The 22,014-nt window shown below is 41.0% G+C and overlaps 2 protein-coding genes and 1 non-coding gene across 3 annotated transcripts in view; all 3 read right to left on the reverse strand.

Moving 5' to 3' along the window:
• LOC149650492 (DNA (cytosine-5)-methyltransferase 1.S-like) overlaps positions 1 to 8,394 on the reverse strand; it is a 120,572-nt gene extending 112,178 nt beyond the window's left edge. Inside the window, exons 1-2 of the mRNA XM_089849302.1 lie at positions 8,282 to 8,394; positions 7,802 to 8,005 (exon numbers count right to left, since the gene is read on the reverse strand). The gene's annotated coding sequence lies outside the window, so the exon portion shown is untranslated. The remainder of the gene's footprint in view (positions 1 to 7,801; positions 8,006 to 8,281) is intronic.
• Positions 1 to 21,074, reverse strand: part of LOC149650485 (DNA (cytosine-5)-methyltransferase 1.S-like) — a 179,041-nt gene extending 157,967 nt beyond the window's left edge. Inside the window, exons 1-7 of the mRNA XM_089849247.1 lie at positions 21,069 to 21,074; positions 20,800 to 21,018; positions 20,122 to 20,198; positions 16,919 to 17,037; positions 16,305 to 16,397; positions 15,884 to 16,220; positions 12,193 to 12,364 (exon numbers count right to left, since the gene is read on the reverse strand). Coding sequence (XP_089705373.1) covers positions 12,193 to 12,364; positions 15,884 to 16,220; positions 16,305 to 16,397; positions 16,919 to 17,037; positions 20,122 to 20,198; positions 20,800 to 21,018; positions 21,069 to 21,074 — 1,023 coding nt within the window. The remainder of the gene's footprint in view (positions 1 to 12,192; positions 12,365 to 15,883; positions 16,221 to 16,304; positions 16,398 to 16,918; positions 17,038 to 20,121; positions 20,199 to 20,799; positions 21,019 to 21,068) is intronic.
• On the reverse strand, positions 10,977 to 11,109 carry LOC149650501 (small Cajal body-specific RNA 14). The gene has a single exon (XR_016371626.1).
• Positions 21,075 to 22,014: the final 940 nt, after the last annotated feature.

Consider the following 22,014-nt stretch of genomic DNA (forward strand, 5'->3'; position numbering starts at 1 on the left):
AATACAAAATCAATCGATACCGATCGAGAACGCTCAACCGAGAGGAAGGCGAGAGGAGATTTTTCTCGTAAACGTGACCACCATGTAACCATGCAAATAAATATCATCCTGTTTAATTTCTATTTTGCGTTTGATTGTCTCTAACTAACACGCCAAAACGTTCGTTAACTAACGAGTTAACAATCATGCATGCCTATGATGTATATAAATTCCTAACGAATATTAAGTTCTATTATTTATATATATTACATTATATAGTATATTTATTAAGTATATCCATGTATTATGTTTTCCTCTAAAGATAATCTAGGCCGTTTTAAAACAAATTTATCCGTATTTGGCATTGCAATGCGAATGTAAAATTCCTTACAAAAATTTCGAAACCACTTTCAAAACCCGGGAAAATCACCAAATTAGGAAACCATGAGAGCGACTTAACCCATAAGACTAATTTATACTTGGGCTTCGAAAAACATTTTGAAAATGGAGTTTTACCAGCGCCGCGCCTTACCAGGGATACTAGATGTTTAAAGAGGGATTATCACCTTGAGCTTTTCACGTACGTTCAGACGAGACTGCGGCAGAGGGGTTTTTAATGGGGATCTATAATGCGCGCTGTCTTGTTTTTCCCTATCAAGGACAAATTGAATTCCTATTCCGAGTATTCCCCCATTTTTTGCGTTCCACCGGACCTAAGCCGTTCCACAGCGCGCCTATTTCTCTCAGATTTCGCATCCTCCCGCCATCATCCTTGATTTAGCTATGAATTACACTAAATTCTACAAGTCCGGTAGACTGTACTGCGCATGACACGCCGATAACTCTGTCGCATTTTCCGTCTCCCTTCGAATCCCTCTTAAAGCATCTAGTATCCCTGGCCTTACAATTTCTTCGCACTATTCCAAAAGTGGATTATGCTTCACACATAAAGTGCGTAAGTCCCACTTTTCCATAGCTTTGGCCATAGATTTCATGACATTCCCGATGTAAAAACTAAACAGACGATTAAAAGAGCTTTTAACCAATCATAAGTCCCCTAACCGTAGATAGTCTCTTTAATGCCAGACCAATCGGCGACAGCTATTACTATTTTCTTGCATGGGACCTCGACTCGATTTCGCCGTCGACATAACCTGAAAACTCGGAAGGCAAATTTGCGGTATCGTTTCTTAGTCGTTATATTATATTAAACGTTTAAAAGCTCAAGTTCCGTAAATTTGGAGTCATTTAATAAGTCAAATAAATATTATAATTTTTTTAATTTCAACTGAAAAATAGCTCTGTGAATAATAGTAGACTCGAAAACTACGCTTAGCCTCGGCTAGGTATCGGCGGTATCCCAATTCCCGAGCCGCCAGCAGCTGGGGTCGCCGTAGCCGCGAGAACAGAAAAAAATCCTCTTAAGAAAACAGATACACGGCGTCTTAAATAGTCTAAACAAAAGCTACCCAGATTGATAAGATCGTTGAGCCTTACTCCCAAATAATCTTTGGTATTGTGTATAGTTTTAACTGAAGAGTATTCAGTCTTTTAGTAGTTCCCTAATTTATGTACCTGGAAAATCGGTTCTTGAAGCGGAAGTATCACAAGGATCCGAAGGAGCCGCCTAACCGAATTATGTTCCTCGTTAATTGACGTGAAAACCATGAAAACCAGCCAATCTGGTTAGGATGGGCTGCCAGCCGCTGCTGCCTTGACCGGTCAACTCACTTTTTCAAGGAAATGGAAAAAAAATCTCTTAGTAACTACACTTTTTAGCCACATCGTATGATGTACATCTACGATGTGGACATTAGCATGGCATGCCCTGTTGGCGGTGGCATTGTAGGAGTATCTCTGTACTGCCTTCTTTGTACTGCCTCTGGCAGTATAAATTTTTTTGTTCCTCATTGAAGGGAGAGTGAATATGAGAGGATTAGGCATTGCATTTAATTGAACTAGTAAGGTTAAGCATTGCTTGTTTCACATTTGCTCTTTGTTTCAAGCGAGAGAGAGAGGACTATGATATAGCCTTAAAATGGAAGGTTTAATACTCGCTTTAAAATTCCTAACACCTGTCGACAAGTATTTCACGCTTTCAATCCCACTCCCCTATTTCAACATTCATAGAAGAAAAGCAAAAGCTTGTCGGAACCGGGGTTTTACAATTATAACATAATTAAATTTCAATTTTTCTGTTTATGTTGCACTACTACAATTATAACATAAGTAGATTTATTGAAGTAAGAATAACTAAGTAGATAACGATGTGGCTACTATTATTGTCGTTTTGTTTACATTTTACAGAACAAAATAAAACTATTCTGTTCGGAAAACACTGCTCTGTAGTGGTTTTAATGGTTTTTTGCAGTCAGTTAAACGCAAAAATTATTTTTATGAGGTCACTATCTTCATGATTTCGGTATTATTGATGACAAATTTTTGGAGGGGCCCGTGGCCACTTCTAAAATTTTGGGGGGGGCTCGGGCCCCATGGGCCTATAGAACTCTACGCCTATGGTCATAGTGACTTAATTTTTATAAATTCGTTTTGTGGTGAGCCCTAATTTGTATAATTTAGCGGCTAATGTAACTTAATCTGAAACTGTCAATACTATCAAAAGTATATAGATATAAAAACGAAAAGTACACTTCGTTAATTGAAATTTGCTCGCGCCATGTAATATGATCAGCCCTCCTTTATCCCAGAATAGTGTTGCCCCCTCAGCTGCGTATGATTACCTTCCCGACCTACCATAGGGAAAAAGCAGTGAATATAATAATAATAATCTAGGCTTTGTCTATGAAGGGATTTCCACACTAAACCCGTGGCTTGTTTACAGGTGGGTCCTTTTACAATGCATAGAGGGGTGGTGGCTAGCCCCTATGCCACAGCTAACCTACAGCGCCCAACACTAACTATTACCGTTAACCTCTGCAACTTTTTGATGGAAAGGAGAATCCGGGTTTTCACTCCTTTTAACAAGCGGGGAGAGAACTTGCAAACTCTACGCGGAAGGATTTCTTCCCAGATTCTCACCCGGTGCCACAGTCCGGGATCGAACCCGGGATCCTCTTTCTGCGAGGCGAAAGAGCTAACCGCTACGCCACCCCACTATAGGCTCGTAAAATAGCAGATGCTAGCTATAGTACCAAAAATGAACGTTCGGATCGCTAGCTTCATGTACTACTTTCTATAAATCTATGACATAAAGGTCTTCCCTAATTGGTTAATTCCTGTAGGCGGTTGAGCGGAGGGTAGTTTGATTCTCAGTTTACATATCGTCTACAGTCAAAGGCAGGGAATTGTTAATGAAGTGTACTTTTTGTTTTTATATCTATATACTTTTGATACTATTGGGCCAGGCAATCTGGTTTCCGTTTTAACCCAAAACATCTTTTTGTCGCGTCGACTCGATTGCCTTCCAATAATCCTAAATAATTTCTTTATAGGAAGAGCTTTTCGAGCTAATATACAAGTGTCGTTACGCTCCGAAACCTGACGCAGTTTGTCGTTTAAATTCTTGTCCCTACACTAGAAACATCTATAACACTGACCCCAATATCAGAGGTTGCTACCAATTGTTTTGCACTGGAAATTGCCACGTGGAATATCATTTTCAATGTTGGAGGCGTGTTCGAGACGAAATGGGCAAAACTGAAAAAGTAAGGGAAACGTCTGACGAGGTCGACCAACATCAAACTTTTCTCTTTAAAAAAATATTAATTTTCGCAGGATTTTTTGGATAATTCTTGCCCTACACCCGACTGCGAAAACGTAGTTTATCTAATCCAAATTATTTCCAAAAATTGCGAAATTCAAAATACCGTAAGTAATCGTATCTAACCACAAACTTCACCAAGGCTTAACTGGCAAGGCCTAGTCACGGAGCTGTATTGTAGAAGGAGTAGAGACTCGTAGCTTCCCCTCTACTAAAAAAAGCTAGATCTATTTGTCCATAAAAAGGGGGTATGAATTTTGACCCTCCCTCCAAACCTAGGCGAGCCAATGTAAACAATAAAGATGGCCGCGAGCTACGAACGTTAAGCCTCGGTCTTTTGTGTATCGAGTTCGAGTGACGGGAGTTTCTCAACGGTTTGCAAATCTTATTTAAATTTTTATTTTTACTATTATTTCTATTTATATTAATTATAATATGGAAGATATTCAAAGAATTAAGCCGGGAAAGAAGAAAACGGACGCCTTCTTTAAAACACGTGACGTCAGAGATTGTTTACATTGGCTCGGTATGCGCGAAAATTGTGCGTGGAACACTAGCACGCTTATGTCTAGGCCCTAGAGGCCTAGTCTCAACTCCTTCTACAATACACATCCGTGGCCTAGTGACGTTTCATTTAAAATATGATCTCTAACGAGATATTTGTACATATAAATGGTCTAACCACTAACTTCACCAAGGCTTAACTGGCAAGGCCTAGTGACGTTTCTTTTAAAATATAATCTCTAACCAGATATTTGTACATATAAATGGTCTAACCACTAACTTCACCAAGGCTTAACTGGCAAGGCCTAGTGACGTTTCTTTTAAAATATAATCTCTAACCAGATATTTGTACATATAAATGGTCTAACCACTAACTTCACCAAGGCTTAACTGGCAAGGCCTAGTGACGTTTAAAATAAAACGTTTCATTTAAAATATGATCTCTACCGAGCTTGTCTAACCTCAGACCACCAAACTCATGGACTGGAGTCTGGAGACAGCTACTCCTCAAAAAAACAAAATGGCGCGAATTTTACTTGGGTTTGGTGAAAAACTTCCAACATCCGCCGCCAAAGCGCTAGTGTCAGGCGTTGATCTAAGCAAATCTAGCTTCAGTTGCCTATTCATGGGTCAGGTGGTCTGAGGACCGTCTAACCACTAACTTCACCAAGGCTTAACTGGCAAGGCCTAGTGATGTTTCATTTAAAATATGATCTGTCTAACCACTATATTAACTATGGGTGTGCGAGCGCTGGATTTTCAGTTTCGAGCCTTGAAATCTTTTTCTTATCGAGCTTCAAGGCGAGCTTTGATTTTTCTTATCGAGCTTCAAGGCGAGCTTTGATTTTTCTTAGCGAGCTCTCGATCTTTCAGGTTTAGTCAAAAATCAGATTTCGAGCCTAAAAAATGTTCTTCTTTTTAGATAAGACGGCTTTTGATTATTCTAGCAAGTTTCAGAAGGAACTAATTGCCTTTAACCTTATGCTAAGTTTGCTAAGACAGAATCACGAAAATAAATAAAAACAAGTATCAAACAGCCTTTAGTTTTTTGTCGGCGGGAAAAATGGCGCCGTAGGATAATTGAATAATTTCTTTGCCTTGCATCATGCGTGCTTCGAATAACTCAAACTAAGAGCCAATCAAAAGTCGTCTTATATATCGGACCTGGTTCTGTGTCACACCATTTCAAGAGCTAATAAGAATTAAGCTTACTTAAACCCCTTGCAGATCGAAAAGGTAGGATTTCGCGCATCCAGGGTTTTTGAGAGATGGTTGGGAACTCAATTTAGGCTACTCGGCTCGATCGAGTACTCGAACCTTTTCGAGCACTCGCACATGCCTAATATTAACTAAGGCTAAGTGACATATTTGTTTTTTTTTAGTTTGAAAGCGCTATTCATGGAGAGGAAGACAGAGACTCGAAGTATTAAGAAGCGTAAAAAACTCGAGAAAGTAAAAAAGCCGTTGAAGGATGGTGAGAAAGAAGCTCAATATGATCCCGAAGATGAGGATGAAGATGATCAACATAACCCTAACGACACTGAGTGGAAAGATGTTCCAACGGAGACCACTGCTGAAAAGGAAAATATTCCCCTTAACAACGAACATTAACCAAATCAAATCATTTATGATTGTAAGTTTACTCTTTTTCGTTCTGACCTTACTCCCACTGATGAAATATGTAAATTAAGTCCTGAAATTAGCGCCCAATTTAGATGCATTAGTATTACCATTAGTTTAAAAGTAGAGGCGTGCGGTTAACCGTTTCAATCGAATAATTCGATCGAATACCGAACCGAATTATTCGATAAGCCCATTTTCACTATTCGATACGAATGTCGAATGCCGACCTGACTTTTCGGTTAAAGTTCGACAAAAGAAATATAGGTCCTAGGCACAAGAGAGACCCACCTTATTTTAAAAATTATCATTCCAATTTTATTTGTCTCCAATCAAAAACTACCCTCATGTGCCTAGGAAAATTTTAAGAAACACTTGGCCACCAATGAGGAGAGGTATTTTGATATTTAGGAGCTTCTAAATGTTTTTCTCCTTGCTTTGTATTGACTATTGGCGAATATTAGGGTTACCACCCGATTAACCGCGAATAGTTTAGCCTAGTATTCGCGAGATGAACTGATATATTTAAAAAGAGTGGTTATAAAGAATCTAGATTTCTATTAGAGAGCCTGATTTATCTGGGCATAGCCGACTTGTATTAATAAAGGCCTATAGGTAGGAAGATAACCATGGGGCGGCATACCGATTTTTTAGCGACCGCTAGATGTCGATCTTAGGGGGAAAATTTTGTGGCGGGAACTTCAAAACGAATGAAAATGCCAATAGGAGAAAGCTTACTTTTTGTCTTGAGGTTGGGTTTTTTTTTGGAATAAAGTAAGGCAGTTTTTTTAGAAGTAATACATTTACTTGATAACAATATATTTGTCTTTATCTCATTTTAAGTGCGTTTAGAGAAGTATGTTTTCTACTTTCCTATCTTATATTGGTCTTATAATAGCCTAAAATAAACCTTCGATCATCCCTATTTTTAACTTAGACGAATCAAGAACAAAATAAGACGTCTTTTAGCGTTTAAAGTGCAAGAATAGACCATGTTTAGACCGATTTATTTTCGTAAGGGTATGCGCCCTGACCCGCCTCTTCTTTCATAACCCCCCCCCCTTTCCCGAGGACTTTGACGCCGCGTCCAGATTACTCTGTTCTCCATTCCTACTTCAAAAATTAAATCTATCCCCGACAAAAGCTTTTGGTTCTTATACTGGTATATGGGAGAAAAAAATGTCCAAAGAACATTTTGTTAAATCAATATGGCTTAATAAAACAAGACGAAAATCATTTACAACTTTCAACAAAGGCGCTATCTGTTAATTTATAAATTTTCATAGTTCCCATCTGGACACGTACTCAAGTGTTTTTCGCGAGATATCAGCGCCAATTCCCTGCAGCGCAAGTTTTCAAAATGAAACAAACTAAGTTTCTTTGAACCACGTGTCTGAGGTTTTTCAAATAATTTTTACCCGCCTGATGATTCCTTCTGTACAATCCATTTTAAAAAAAGTTCTTACTTGAACAAAATTATATAGATATAAAAACAAAAAGCACACTTTATTAATAATTCCCTGCCTTTGGTTGTTGACGGCATGTAAACTAAACTGAGACACAAAGTACCACCTACAGGAACTAATCAATCAGGGAAGAGCTTTTTGACGTCACAGAAAGTGTGAATGTTTACAGCACGTTTTAAGCGCTTATAATTAAATAAACTCGACCTACATTAAGTTTTCCAATGTATTTGTTGCACCAAAATGATTAAGAAACATTTTAACTATAAATAACAGTCTAAGAGATTTTTTGAGAGAGCATTTACTTTGCAGAAACAATTCTAGACAGCATTTTTAAGGATTGCTCTAGAGTTTTCTATGTTAATAGAGGATGAGGAGAAACTTTCATAACTCTTTGAATAAAGACAAATTTTTAATATTCCCCGACTTTTCCGGCCCATTTTTAAATTCCCTGACTTTCCAGGTTTCCCCTGACCCCATGGCAACCCTGTAAAATTAATGTAATCATACTAACAATTTCTCCTCGTACATTGATCCGCGAATAGAACTTCCTTTTGGATTTCGTCACAAATTTGGGCTTGCCAATGGGTTTAACAGTACCTTTACGCTTAAAATAATTAGGCAATAAAAAAGTTACAGTTCGACGTCAATAGAATATGAAGATTTACAAATTAGGAATCACCTTTTTCTCCTTGACATTTTTCTTCTTTGTGGGGCTCTAAAAATTTTAAAAGTAATGTTTAATTAGTTTTTAAAGCGTCTGTAAAGCAAGCGTGGAAGGATGGGAAAAAACTATTTGAAAAAATTCACAGGCACCACGTGAGTGACGTGACGCGAAGATACAAAGACTCAACGGAAGTATGAGACTGGACGCTTAGTCCTTGTTTCCGCGAGATTGCAGCGCCAATTCTTCGAACCACCCTTTCCCCAGTCACGTGCCTGTGACGTTTTTCAAATAATATTTAGAAAACCCTCCGATGCCTTGCTTACAGACCCTTCAACACAAACAAATCTAAACTCCAACAATTACTTTCTCAACAAAATACTTACTGCAGGTGGCAATTTGCGACTTTGCTCTTCATTATCACTACTTCCATTGCAATATTCATCTTAGACTTCGTCTTCGTCCGCTATTGTCATGTTCGGACACCTAATGATTTATGTAAATTGTATCTCGTTCTATAAGATTGCCACACTAGCGAATAAATAGAACCCCCCCCCCGCGCGAGTACCGCCCATTACCCGTACAAGGTAACTTTCCTCCTGTACTCCAGTTTTGGCTTAGCAAAGACTACGAGGGAGGGATTTATAAGTGCACTTATAAATCCCGCCCACAAATGCCTCCTGCCTTCGCCAAGCCAAAACTGGAGTTCGTAAGGAAAGTCAACTTGTAGGGGATCCGCTGGACCCGCGCTTTGCTTTAAGTCAATCGGGTACTCAAGAGGGAGGGGATATATAAACTTAAATCTATACTTTTTACTACTGTATTTTTCCACAAATACTGTTTTGACCTGATAAATACCCGACGTATAAAAGCATCTAACAATTGGCACTTTGGCCAGGCCTAATTGTTCAAGGACCCGTGAAAAATCCGGGTACCGGACTCCAAAAGGAAATTTTTCAAGTACCCGTAAAAAAAAACCGAGTACCCGACCACAGTGGCAATTTTTCAAATACCCGGAAAAAAAACCGGTATCCGACCACAGTGGCAATTTTTCAAATACCCGAAAAAAACAGGGTATCCGACCCCAGTGGGAATTTTTCAAATACCCGAAAAAAACGGATTCCCGACCCCAGTGGGAAGTACCCGTACGTGGCTCAAAATTTAAAAATCACTACCCGTAAAGTATTAAATGAAATAAATAATGTAGAACAATACACACTTTCGCTTTAAGCAGGCTTGCTTGCTTTTACCGGAACCTCCAAATTTAGTCATTTGCTTGCAATTCCCACATTCACCACAGTCGGGTTGCTGGCAAAACTGCAAAGACACACGAGCATAAAGTAATCTTAACTATCTATGAGAAAGTGGTTGGTTCGTTCATTGCGCAAAGTCACCATTTGTAACTGAATTTGACCAAGTTTTTTATGTCTACATAGCTTAAATTAACATACTTAAACTTAATTGATTTTGATGAAACTTGGAAAAGGCACACCTTGAATAACTAGGTACTCGTTAATATAAAATTATTCCGAAACGGAACTTCGCTGTAGTTTTTAAGTAATTCGATGGAGTGGACCACCAAAAACCCCATGCTTTTTCTATGGGACGCTAAGCCTAAGACAAAGGTGAACCATAGCTGTTAAGAACATCCTATTCTAAACCCATAACAGTTTATATTCAAGATTAAGCCATAATCATTCATATTTTTATTGAATTCGAAAATGTTAAAAAAAGGTCTTCCGAAACAAAACGTAATCAAGGATAATTTAATGCTTAGTGTCTGTTTTCGCACTTGGGCAAGCCTAATTATAGTCTGTCAAACGAAAGAAGAGCCCTGAGAAATTTGTCCAAATTGGTGTCGCCACCATCGACCCCATAGTACTTTATCAACTTGTTTTGTTTTGTCAATAGTCGTCTGTAATATAGTCTGCTATAAACAGATAGGCTTAATCGCAATAGAACCAATAAATTCTGCTATATATATTTAATATGTTTATGTTTCATGATTTTTTACGATCATCGAGTATTAAAGAATAAAAAACTAAATAACCGACAAGACACCAGTTTTATCTTTGTTGAACTAGCATTGCAATATATTTTAATGACATAAGTTAAAGTATTTGTCCATAAGGCTAAGTAGTTCAGCATCAAAGCGTCTTCAGTCCACGTTTTCATCAGAGTCTTCGCTGTCTTCTTGCATATTAATTTTAAGAGGTTCAATTGTGGTTTCGATGATGGGATCTTTTTCCCAATACTCATGCATTATATTCTCGATGTGAAATTTATGAAATAATAAAGCGTCACAAGTCCAGAACCCTGAAGTACGAAATTGACGAGGTTGCTAAAAGTAGAGGTCACACGGTAGTGAGGATTCCACCGTACCATTGCCAGTTTAACCCGATTGAACTAATATGGGCACAAGTGAAGAACGACGTTGCGAAGAAGAATTCTGGTTTCAAACTCTCGACGGTCAAAGATGCAAAATTGAGGGCCATTGAAGGTGTGACACCAGAGAATTGGCGTAAGGCAATAGAGCACGTCGAGAATATAATGCATGAGTATTGGGAAAAAGATCCCATCATCGAAACCACAATTGAACCTGTTAAAATTAATATGCAAGAAGACAGCGAAGACTCTGATGAAAACGTGGACTGAAGACGCTTTGATGCTGAACTACTCATGGACAAGTACTTTAACTTATGTCATTAAAATATATTGCAATGCTAGTTCAACAAAGATAAAACTGGTGTCTTGTCGTTAATTAAGTTTTTTATTCTTTAATACTCGATGATCGTAAAATCATGAAACATAAACATATTAAATATATATAGCAAAATTTATTGGTTCTATTGCGATTAAGCCTATCTGTTTATAGCAGACTATATTACAGACGACTATTGACAAAACAAAACAAGTTGATAAAGTACTATGGGGTCGATGGTGGCGACACCAATTTGGACAAATTTCTCAGGGCTCTTCTTTCGTTTGACAGACTATAGTGAATTATAAAATTCCTTTGTGTAAATATGTAGGGATTAATCGCACAGCTGTCAATTTCTTCAGAGGTAACTGTCGGCAAAATCCCATTTAATTATTCTAGGTGGTTTGCACTATTTGAAACCATAGCTTTGGTTTCAATACGAAAGTAGCTTCCCCACCAATTGGTTTTCTTTTTAGAATTACAAGACGCACTAGCTTTCATAACATAAGATTTTTAGACGCTATTTTATATTTCGAGGGAATTATTTTTAAGTCGGTTTCATCAGCAGGGGATAATAGAGGAAGTGTGACACTCTCTATCCTCTTAACACCTTAGTTATGTACCGTCATTCTTCAGGGTTTGTACGAAATTTTTACATTGAAAATCCCTTACTCTTCCAGGTTATCCCTGACCAAATTTTGGAAATATCCCTGACTATTTTAAGGTGTTTACCAGAGCCCACTGCCATCACACCTGTCTCATATTTAGTATCGCTCGAAGCATATCTTAATATACCAAATGAAATCCCTGACTTTTTAGGAAAAAGTTTCAAATCCCTGACATATTCCCCTATTTTCCATATCCCTGACTTATCCAGGTTATTCAGGCTCGTACGAACCATGTTCTTCCCGGGCGCTGGAGCCCTCTTTGTTTGCTTTCCCGCTCATCAAACTTCAGATGGGCCTCTATAGCACCGTGCCAAGGTGAATTCCATATTTGTTTGGTAATAAATCCCAAACACAGAATTTGCGCAAATGCACGCGTCTTGCCAAATAGTTAAACGCTAATAGAGTAATGATGAGGGAACTATTTATCGCGTATTTGATTCGGTTTAGTTTACTTGCTCCAAATAATCCGATGTTGGGAAGAATGACGTTACTCTTACCACGATTTGTGGTGGTACACTTCTCTCGAAGTATTATACACTTCTGGTTTCATACACAACCAGGGTTCGGTTCAGACGAAATTTTTACAACGAAAATCCCTGACTTTTCCCTGGCCATATTAAGGACGCGTTTACCAAAGCCTACTTCATGGTCACACCTGCAGCTCAAAGCATTGTTAAATTTCCCAAACAAAATCCCTGACGCCTCCAGCTTATCCCTGACCATTTAAAGGTGATTACCAAAGCCCACTTCATGGTCACTGCTGTTTAATTTCCCAAACGAAGTCCCTGACCTTCTGTCCCATCAATGGCTTTAGAAAATCCCTGACTTAAGCCCGATTTTCCCCCATTCTACAGAAAAAAGCGTTCACTCACCTCGCAAATCATGCACCGCTTCTTTCGCAAATCAACCTTGGTCGACTGAGATGGATCTTGAGAAATCTGTTCGGCAAAGAGGGTTTCGAATACGTGTCGAACAAGAGGAGTCGTCGTTGCCAGAGTATTGGAAACTGGCTTCTTCGTGGGAACTTTGGGTCGCTTATTCTTACTATAACGCAAAGGGACAAATAAATTCAAAATTAAATTCTCACGTAATAATAACAATAAAAAATTTAGACCATATCCTCCTCTACGCTATTAAGTAATCAGGGTTCATACTTCAACTTTTGGAAAACAAATTTCCCTGAGATTTCCACGTTTTCCCGTATATGGAGTATCCTATGGAGCAAATGTTAACGAAGGAGGGGAGGGGGGCAAATAGGACTATAACATAATCAAAGGACATCGCCGTATCTCTAATATAACCAGAGTTATATGAGCTTCCAAAGTTTAGTGTAATGTTAATCCATGAACATTTTGCTTAATTACTCGGCCCCTTTTTACTCGAATCTCAAGTTTTTAGTATGGTTGGATGGGGGGCAAATAGGACTATCACATACTCAAAGGGCATCCCCGTATCTCTAGAACAACCAGAGTTACGAGCCTCCATAGCATAGTGTAATGTTAATCCTATGGAGGGGATGTTTATGAACATTTTGATTAATTAATCGGCCCCTGTTTGACGCAAATTTCCCTGATTTCCCTGAATTTTACTAAAAATTCTTAATTTCCCAGAGGTTTTTGTCAACTATTTATTTCCCTGATTTTTCCAGGTTTTCCCTGTTTTCCAGGCTTGTATGAACCCTTGTAATGTATTAATTCTGTGCCAGGGCAAATGCAAATTAAACGCAAATCCGTTAGCGAGCCGATCCAGATTTAAATATGGATCACGGTAGCGGTAATTGGAATATGGATCATTTATGAGGTAAATTAGATATTTTATCTAAATTAGTCAATTCCATTTGACCTAGTCAAGATTACGAAATTTTACTGCGAAGAGAAAGCCCACGTAAATGGATTCCCGAAAACAGACAAACAGCGCCATCTAGGTAGGAAATGCGGACCTGTAAAACCTACAAGTCGCCCTAAAATAACGCGATCCAATGCACAGCCCTTGAGGAGGCACATATTTGCAGAAGACTGCGTTTCGATCCCGACCCCCGATATCGTCGAGCGTTTCGATCGATCCCGACCCCCGATATCGTCGAGCGTTTCGATCGATCCCGACCCCCGATATCGTCGAGCGATTCGATCGATCCCGACCCCCCGATATCGTCGAGCGATTCGATCGATCCCGACCCCCCGATATCGTCGAGCGTTTCGATCGATCCCGACCCCCGATATCGTCGAGCGATTCGATCGATCCCGACCCCCCGATATCATCGAGCGTTTCGATCGATCCCGACCCCCCGATATCGTCGAGCGTTTCGATCGATCCCGACCCCCCGATAGCGTCGAGCGTTTCGATCGATCCCGACCCCCCGATATCGTCGAGCGTTTCGATCGATCCCGACCCCCGATATCGTCGAGCGTTTCGATCGATCCCGACCCCCCCGATATCGTCGAGCGTTTCGATCGATCCCGACCCCCCGATATCGTCGAGCGTTTCAATCGATCCCGACCCCCCGATATCGTCGAGCGTTTCGATCGATCCCGACCCCCCGATATCGTCGAGCGTTTCGATCGATCCCGACCCCCCGATATCGTCGAGCGTTTCAATCGATCCCGACCCCCCGATATCGTCGAGCGTTTCGATCGATCCCGACCCCCGAAATCGTCGAGCGATTCGATCGATCCCGACCCCCGAAATCGTCGAGCGATTCGATCGATCCCGACCCCCCGATATCGTCGAGCGTTTCGATCGATCCCGACCCCCGATATCGTCGAGCGTTTCGATCGATCCCGACCCCCGATATCGTCGAGCGTTTCGATCGATCCCGACCCCCCGATATCGTCGAGCGTTTCGATCGATCCCGACCCCCCGATATCGTCGAGCGTTTCGATCGATCCCGACCCCCCGATATCGTCGAGCGTTTCGATCGATCCCGACCCCCCGATATCGTCGAGCGTTTCGATCGATCCCGACCCCCCGATATCGTCGAGCGTTTCAATCGATCCCGACCCCCGATATCGTCGAGCGATTCAATCGATCCCGACCCCCGATATCGTCGAGCGATTCAATCGATCCCGACCCCCGATATCGTCGAGCGATTCAATCGATCCCGACCCCCGATATCGTCGAGCGATTCAATCGATCCCGACCCCCGATATCGTCGAGCGTTTCGATCGATCCCGACCCCCCGATATCGTCGAGCGTTTCAATCGATCCCGACCCCCGATATCGTCGAGCGATCCAATCGATCCCGACCCCCGATATCGTCGAGCGATCCAATCGATCCCGACCCCCGATATCGTCGAGCGATTCAATCGATCCCGACCCCCGATATCGTCGAGCGATTCAATCGATCCCGACCCCCGATATCGTCGAGCGATTCAATCGATCCCGACCCCCGATATCGTCGAGCGTTTCGATCGATCCCGACCCCCCGATATCATCGAGCGTTTCGATCGATCCCGACCCCCCGATATCGTCGAGCGTTTCGATCGATCCCGACCCCCCGATATCGTCGAGCGTTTCGATCGATCCCGACCCCCCGATATCGTCGAGCGTTTCGATCGATCCCGACCCCCCGATATCGTCGAGCGTTTCGATCGATCCCGACCCCGCGATATCGTCGAGCGTTTCGATCGATCCCGACCCCCGATATCGTTGAGCGTTTTGATCGATCCCGACCCCCCGATATCGTCGAGCGTTTCGATCGATCCCGACCCCCCGATATCGTCGAGCGTTTCGATCGATCCCGACCCCCCGATATCGTCGAGCGTTTCGATCGATCCCGACCCCCCGATATCGTCGAGCGTTTCGATCGATCCCGACCCCCCGATATCGTCGAGCGTTTCGATCGATCCCGACCCCCCGATATCGTCGAGCGATTCGATCGATCCCGACCCCCGATATCGTCGAGCGATTCGATCGATCCCGACCCCCCGATATCGTCGAGCGTTTCGATCGATCCCGACCCCCGATATCGTCGAGCGTTTCGATCGATCCCGACCCCCGATATCGTCGAGCGTTTCGATCGATCCCGACCCCCGATATCGTCGAGCGTTTCGATCGATCCCGACCCCCCGATATCGTCGAGCGTTTCGATCGATCCCGACCCCCCGATATCGTCGAGCGTTTCGATCGATCCCGACCCCCCGATATCGTCGAGCGTTTCGATCGATCCCGACCCCCCGATATCGTCGAGCGTTTCGATCGATCCCGACCCCCCGATATCGTCGAGCGTTTCGATCGATCCCGACCCCCCGATATCGTCGAGCGTTTCGATCGATCCCGACCCCCCGATATCGTCGAGCGTTTCAATCGATCCCGACCCCCGATATCGTCGAGCGATTCAATCGATCCCGACCCCCGATATCGTCGAGCGATTCAATCGATCCCGACCCCCGATATCGTCGAGCGATTCAATCGATCCCGACCCCCGATATCGTCGAGCGATTCAATCGATCCCGACCCCCGATATCGTCGAGCGATTCAATCGATCCCGACCCCCGATATCGTAGAGCGATTCAATCGATCACGATCGATTGTAAATGTAAATAAAATAAACAAATGACAACTGACCGTTTTTTATCAACATATGCTCCAGCCAAATTAACGAAGTTCTTGAGAGCCTCCGTTTCCAGAAGTGCTTCGTGCGATTGATTACGAGTTGCATCAAGATCAACAACTTGATCAATAATGAACTGCGAATGACGTAGAAGTGACTCTTCCGTAAATGGTTCTAAACCTTGAGGTGGCGTGCGAGTCTGAATATGATTTAAGAGTTCCGAGTAGTCTGACTCCGGTTCCGAAGTAACGAACTCAATGACTAGTTTGGCTAGATAGATTTTTTGTTTCATCGCATCCATATACGGAGCGTACATTTCCATCGGCGTAACCAGTGCGTATTGAGCGCACGCTATAAAAGAAGGAAAATTATTTATTAATCATTGTATTGTCATTGGAATGCGTGAAAGGAAATATGACCTCTTCAAATACTTACAACTGGTAATCCCAATGATGGCATTTTCACCGCCATCATATGAGGTTATGAACCATTCCACAATTGGACCGAGGTCCAGCGTCGCAATTCCTCCTATGGTAAATTATTATCAATTAGAGGAAGTATGATCAATTACCAATAAATTCAGCTTGGCAATTAACGCAACTTGGGGAGTGTCTGTAAACTAAGTCATCCTATTAGCGGGAGAGGGCCGCTACTATACGCCTCAAGCGTTTAAAGCAACCCCTCTACAAAGCTTATTACGCAATCATCGATTCAATTAATGTAAATGAAAACAAGCGAGTATATATACTATCGTAAGTTTATAAGATATGTTCCGTAAGTATGACACTCCCTATACAAGTTCGCAATGCTAGAGACTCGCGGCTCAAGAACGACGGAAGCGAGGATTGTAGTCCTACAATCGGAGTTAATTTTGCAGTCCATCTTCTCCTGTATTAAGCCTTTCACAGCGCCTGAGCAGGCGTATATCGCTTTACCCTGAATCTACGACCTACCTCAGTCACTTTTAAACAAGCTCTAGTTTGTAACCAGTGACAAACTAATAGTGAACATATCTTACGAACTTACGCTTTGGATAGTTGTAATATTACCTTCAATCGACGGATCATCGTCATAAATTGGTTTAACAAAACCACTACCAAAAACCACCTTATCTTTTTCGATAAGGCCGCTGTCGATGGAAACCAGGTGGTGGTTTTTGTCGTAAATGCTATAAAGAAAAATTAAATTTATTATTTAAGCAACGTAACCACCTTACAGGGTTTGGACGAAATTTTTATATTGAAGATCCCTGACCATATTTTTCCAAAAATATCCCCGCCCATTTTAAGTACGTGTTTACCAGAGCCCACTTCGTGGTCACACCTGGCCGTTATTTAACATTGCTCGAAGCAATAATGGTTTGATATACCAAGCGAAATCCATGACATATCCCAGACTTTTAAGGAAAAAACTTTAAATCCCCGACTTATTCCCCCTATTTTCCAAATCCCCGACTTATTCCCCCTATTTCAGGCCCGTAGCCACGGGGGGCACCAGGGGGCAATGCCCCCTCAAAAATATATCCTGCCCCCTCAAATAAGATTTCGGTTTGCCCCTAAATGCCCCCTCAAAATTTTCGAATGCCCCCTTACACAAATATTAAAACTATTTAGAATGTATATCAACATGTTTTAGACTTTATTGTCTTTATCTGTGTATATTCCTGATACACTTGAATTTTTTTACTTGATATATCCCTGATTCATTTGTATGTTTTAAATTCACTTTTGATATGTATCCCTGATGCACTGGAATTTTTAGCTTTTTGTCGTTATCCTTGATATATATCGCTGGTTTTGTCATCCAGGACCAAAATATTATGTCGGGGTACAGCGAGGGGTCGGGCGTTTTGGAAAAAGTGTTCGGGATTTCGAAATCCAATTTGATTTCTTCGGATTCCGTTTGTTTTCGTCGGATTTCGTTTGATTTCTGAATTCGATAAAATCCAATGAATTTCATCGAATTTTGAGATTTTTCCCATGATTCCGTCGGATTTTGCTATTTTTCTCGTTATTTCGACGGATTTTGCGATATTTCCATTGATTTCGCTGGATTTTGAGATTTTTTAGGTGATTTCCTAGGATTTTGAGATTTTCACCTTGATTTCGTCGGATTTTGTGATTTCTTTGGATTTTGGATTTCGTAATGGATTTCACGATTTCTTTACTGATTTTGTGATTTCGCTGTTGATTTCGTGATTTCTTAGTTGATTTTGTGTTTTTATCCTGATTTTATGATTTCGTTGCTGATTTCGGATTTTTTATTTGATTTTAAAATCAGCATTGATTTCGGATTTCTTAAAGGGTCTCTAAAGAAGTCGGTGGACCGTTGGAATTTTTTTTTGAAAACGTCGTTAGTGACGTCACAATCCCCGGGGGGTGAGCAAAACGAAAGTCTTTCCTTCTAGCAAACGCAGCGGGGGTCTCGGACTCTCGCGGGTCAGTACTGGGGAAACGCCGAAGCAGGGCGGCATTCAACCAATCACAAGAGAGGGGAGGATGGGTCGGGTGGGTTTTTTTTGAAAAAAATTCAACGGACCGCCGACATCTTTACAGTCCCTTTAAGTTGGATTTCACGGGTAGCGTACGGGTGTTAATGAATGACCGCCCCTCGGGGTACAGACAACAGCGACTTGCGAAGTTGCGAGGCAAGCTTTTCTTGCCCTAATCGCGTATTTTCACTTTAACGACGAGCTATGTCACTTGAAAGAAAGTGAAACTTAACTTCCCTAGCCTACGAAAAAGATCTGACTAGAAATTTAGATTTAGAATTGTTTATTAACAATTTATTTTTTTTTTAAACTTTTTAAAAAAAGTTTGATTTTCAAATGTTAAATGAGTGTCAATAATGGAATACCTGCGGAAATATTTATTGTCTGACATTTTGATATTTATGTTATTCTACAAAAAAATTCCATTTTCCATGCCCCCTCACAGAAAGATACTGCCCCCTCTGCGTAACTTTTCTGGCTACGGGCCTGCCCTATTTTCCAAATCCCCGACTTATTCCCCCTATTTTCCAAATCCCCGACTTATTCCCCCTATTTTCCAAATCCCTGACTTATTCCCCCTATTTTCCAAATCCCTGACTTATTCCCCCTATTTTCCAAATCCCTGACTTATTCCCCCCCTATTTTCCAAATCCCTGACTTATTCCCCCCTATTTTCCAAATCCCTGACTTATTCCCCCCTATTTTCCAAATCCCTGACTTATTCCCCCCTATTTTCCAAATCCCTGACTTATTCCCCCCTATTTTCCAAATCCCTGACTTATTCCCCCCTATTTTCCAAATCTCTGACTTATTCCCCCCTATTTTCCAAATCCCTGACTTATTCCCCCTATTTTCCAAATCCCTGACTTATCCCCCCTATTTTCCAAATCCCTGACTTATTCCCCCTATTTTCCAAATCCCTGAACGAAAAGTGGTGGATGCCTCGGGAACTCCGCACCTGGTCAAATTAAACTTTAGCCGATTTAAATTTTCACGAAGGGTTAAGCTGGTCGATAAGTTGTCGCTCGCTTTATGACTAAATTAAGTTAGATTTTAATTTGACTTCTTAGCACCAGGGGAATCGCGAGATATCCGATGCCACTTTTCATTCAAGGTTTGATTTCACCTAAAGTTTTTCAGAGATGACAGATTTTAATTTCATAATTATTTTCTATCATGAAGGATATTTTAAAAGTTTCTGTCGTAATCAAGACCACCCAATCGATAGGCTTAAATATTTCCTGTCATAAAGGTCACCTTGATAAGATCTAGGGCGAAATTCAACTAAGCTTAGAATGCTTAGTAATTGCTAAGATTTTAAATCAAAACATTCATTTGAATTGGACTGTTTTCAAATCAAACATTTCTTGAGCGAGCAAAGCGAACTCCACTATTTCTATTTTTAGGCTTAGTCAAACAAGATCTCTCCATTTTTACGCTTAAACTAGAGGTGCGTGCGAGTCCTGATTATTAGGTTGAGAGTATTAGAAAACTGGACTCGCCAGTTTCCCAGGACTCACGAGTCCTCAAAAAAGTCAAATATTGTTAATAGAGTCCTATGCGAGTATAAAAAATTTGACAGAGTGTAATTTAAAAATAATCCTTTAATTACTAAAAATTAGTAACTAATGCTAAGCGCAGTATCGAGTGCCCTATGTTACTGAAGAAATGGACTAGTATGGACGAAAATTAGACTAGGCTTAGTTCAAAGATAAAGATTCGCGTAAGGGGAAAATGGACTCGTCAAGTAGTGTCACTAGCCTTTTGGAATACCCGCAAATTTCTAGGATAACAATTTGCGAGAGCGAGTCCGAGTACTCGCATAAACCGTCACCCAGCTGGGCAATTGAAATTTGCGTTGTGGTTGAGAAAAGAAATAGTAAATAATTTTCGTAAAAGTGAATTTAAGCAACCAAATTTGAAAAAAGTGACTCGGAATCAGCACTGCGATAGTTATCACTAGCCATAACTCGCTTAAAAAGTTGAAAATTGTCGCCATTATCGGTTTTCTAGTCGGTTATCTTTTTGAGGTTAAATAATGGGTATCCGTATAGACATTTCTTAATTTACGAAAACTACATTGTTTAGCACTAACTATACTTACCAAAAACCAGTTAACTTATGCATAGGCAAATCATTGGGGCTAAAGGTTAGTGATCGTACGGGGTGAGATTTTTGTCGGGTCGGGTTCCGGGTCGGGTTGCGAAAAAAACCCCGGAAAAGCGGGTCGGGTCGGGTCGGGTTGCGAAAAAAAACCCGGAAAAGCGGGTCGGGTCGGGGTTTTCCTTTATAATAATATAAATTTAATTAACATATTATAAAAAATTATACATAGTAGCTATGTACTATGTAATGTAAGAAATTTATTTTACGTAATTTAGTTCCAAGTTATCACTGCTTTAGTGAATCCAATAGTAGGCTAATCTGCTATATCATTGCTTTTGTGAATCCAATAGTAGGCGATTCTGCCATATCATTGCTATCTGATATAACGTGGAAGGGATTGGGGTAACTAATTGTCCCAGAACAGGCGCGTCTTCCATTTGTAAAGTTTCCAAATTGTTCTTGTCCTATGTCTTTGGCAGTGGCTGAAAGGGGTTTCTGGTACTCGTGAAACTCTTCTACCACTTTTTCAATTTCGAAATCAATTGCTCGCAACTTAACACACAATTAATACATTGGCGTTTGACGGACGACCTTGAAATTGCCGACATATATCAGTTTTCTACTGGCTTTCGAAGCCTCGAGACAGAAAAAAGTTAAATATTCAAGCTCGCCCTAATCAGATTCGAGTTCCTATCTACTGCATCACAAAGCGCGACCGTCAATAATAGCTTACCCTCTACTACGGGCCCACCCCGATTATTTTTAAACCCGACTTCAAAACTGACTGGCCGGGTCGGGTCGGGTTGGAAAATACCGGGGATCCCCGACTTCCCGGGTCGGGTTCGGGTTCCCCGTACGATCACTAAATTTTTCAAATACTGGTTCAAACATCTTAAATTTTAATGAGATGAAAAACCGTTTGAAGACTGAGCCCTATAAAAAGATAAACTTTTGAAACTTTGCACTAAAATAACAAACCTTATTTTGCACATCTAATTAAAATTTCACAAGATTTGAACCCGTACTTTCAAAATGAGGGCCAAAAACCAGTGTTCCTCCCATAGACGTGCGTGTTAAAAGCCGACTCCTTTGATATTTTAGGTTAAAATGTCTGATACGCGTTTTGAGGCCGATTGAGCGGGCTTCTACAGCGCGTGAAGCCTAAAGCGTGATCGAGTCGGCTGTGATACACTCGGCCATACACCCACTCGGTATTTGTAAAATTATGCTAGAGGTAATTGTTTAAATCTAAATACGTAAGTAATAGCCAACTTCTAAAAAAAATAATTCTGTTTTGATAGTTTGTGGAGCTGAATTCCAAAAATGTTAAAAATAAACGGGATTATAAAATTTACTAATTTCACGAGTTAAAGAAGCAATTAAGGTCAAAACTAAATACAGGGTTCGTACAAAATTTTTGGAATGAAATTCCCTGACTTTTCCACGTTTTCCCTGACTAAATTCCACAAATTTCCCTGACCATTTGCAATAACGTACATGGCGAACGTATATGAAATCAATCTATTTTCACTCATTAATTTTTGCACG

The sequence above is a fragment of the Phalangium opilio genome, unplaced genomic scaffold (genome assembly GCF_054372755.1).
Source record: "Phalangium opilio isolate 3A_F unplaced genomic scaffold, DU_Popi_V2 ptg000087l_1, whole genome shotgun sequence".
Lineage (NCBI taxonomy): Eukaryota > Metazoa > Arthropoda > Arachnida > Opiliones > Phalangiidae > Phalangium > Phalangium opilio.